At 40.7% G+C, this 1385-nt stretch overlaps 1 protein-coding gene across 1 annotated transcript in view; it reads left to right on the top strand.

The window, feature by feature from the left end:
- Nucleotides 1-883: 883 nt before the first annotated feature.
- Nucleotides 884-1385, top strand: part of SS1G_14275 (predicted protein) — a gene marked incomplete at both ends in the record, with an annotated part of 939 nt that continues 437 nt past the window's right edge. The window contains one exon of the mRNA XM_001584770.1: nt 884-1111. Within this exon, the coding sequence (XP_001584820.1) occupies nt 884-1111 (228 nt within the window). The remainder of the gene's footprint in view (nt 1112-1385) is intronic.

Here is a 1385-nt window from a genome sequence, read left to right on the forward strand (position 1 = left end):
TGGCCAAGGTTTTCGCTTTCTCTTTTTGATAAGTCGGTAGAATTGGAAATGGATATAGATCTGGATATCCGGTATAGATTTAGATAGTGGATATATATGTTTATATTTATGTCTAGGTTTAGGTTCAAAGGGGATTCTTAGGATTTGATCTTTGAGAGCTGGTGGGATGGCGACATAGGTTCACTCTTAGCTTTGTGTTTGTGTGGGTGGGATGGGGCGGGGGAAGGGATGAAGATTGAAAATGGGGATGAGCGTGATGAGCGTGATGAGATGAATGATCATTTGTGCACTTGATTGGATGACGATTTTTGGGACTAAAGATGCAGAAAGGTAATAGTATTTGGTATATCATAATGTATTTGTTGGTGAATGCTGCTTGTTCTGGTAGTTATATTTGTGACTTACACCAGTGGAAGGCCCCCCGCTTCATACTATACAACGAATACTCATTCTCTGAAGCTATTCTATACAATCTCCACTAATTCTCCAACTACCTGGGTTTCATTTGAATTGTAAATTGGCTCGGTCATTTACCCTCGGGATACCTAATGTGAGTAAGGTTCTATTCATCAAAGACTGATTGGTGATCGTAGCCGCCACATGACTAGGAAGCGGAACATATATTAAGGTCTGCAGTTTCATAACTTAGAATGTTCCTTTCCTTCTGTGACCCTTTAGATAAACTCAGTATCGACATATGATACCCTAGCCCAGTAGTGATAGTGCCATTGATAGCTTGGACTTGAGATGTATGCGTGTATATTAGCATTTATTGATTTATCTCTAGTCTTAACTCCTATGACCTTTCAAGATAGTGAGAGAAACTCACCACCACTAGCCATCAACCACAATATTTTTCTTCCATCTTTTTTAGCTCTCCAAAATGCACTTGCGTAACACCGGCTACTACCGTAGATGTATTACTACTAGCCACAACTGCTACCTTACTCCTGCCTTCTTTCCACATAAACAACGTATTCTGACCAATTCCACACAAGAAATCTGTATCACCTTCACGATGACACAATCATCTGGATTGGTCACATTTATCAATATCATGCTAACACTAGTTGGTAGTGCAGTAATTTGGGCGATGGAAACACGATTAAAGGTGATTGTGCCTAGCTTATCGAAATATAGAAAGGTGCGGCGATAATGGATATCTTTGACTCTGATCTGGGCTCCTGCATTGTGGGGGTTTAGCCGTAGATGAGAGCTTAACGGACGTTGTGTAGAAAGGGATTGAAGTTGAGATGTCGAGGTTGTAAACTTGACTTAAGGTTACCTAAGGTTGAATCGCCTGTGAGGATGTGTGACGAATTTAGAGTATCCATGCCGTTTAAAGAGACGAATTCTAGAGTGTGATTGTGTGGGATACTGATGCC

This window comes from Sclerotinia sclerotiorum, genomic scaffold, assembly GCF_000146945.2.
Source record: "Sclerotinia sclerotiorum 1980 UF-70 scaffold_31 genomic scaffold, whole genome shotgun sequence".
NCBI classification, from domain to species: domain Eukaryota; kingdom Fungi; phylum Ascomycota; class Leotiomycetes; order Helotiales; family Sclerotiniaceae; genus Sclerotinia; species Sclerotinia sclerotiorum.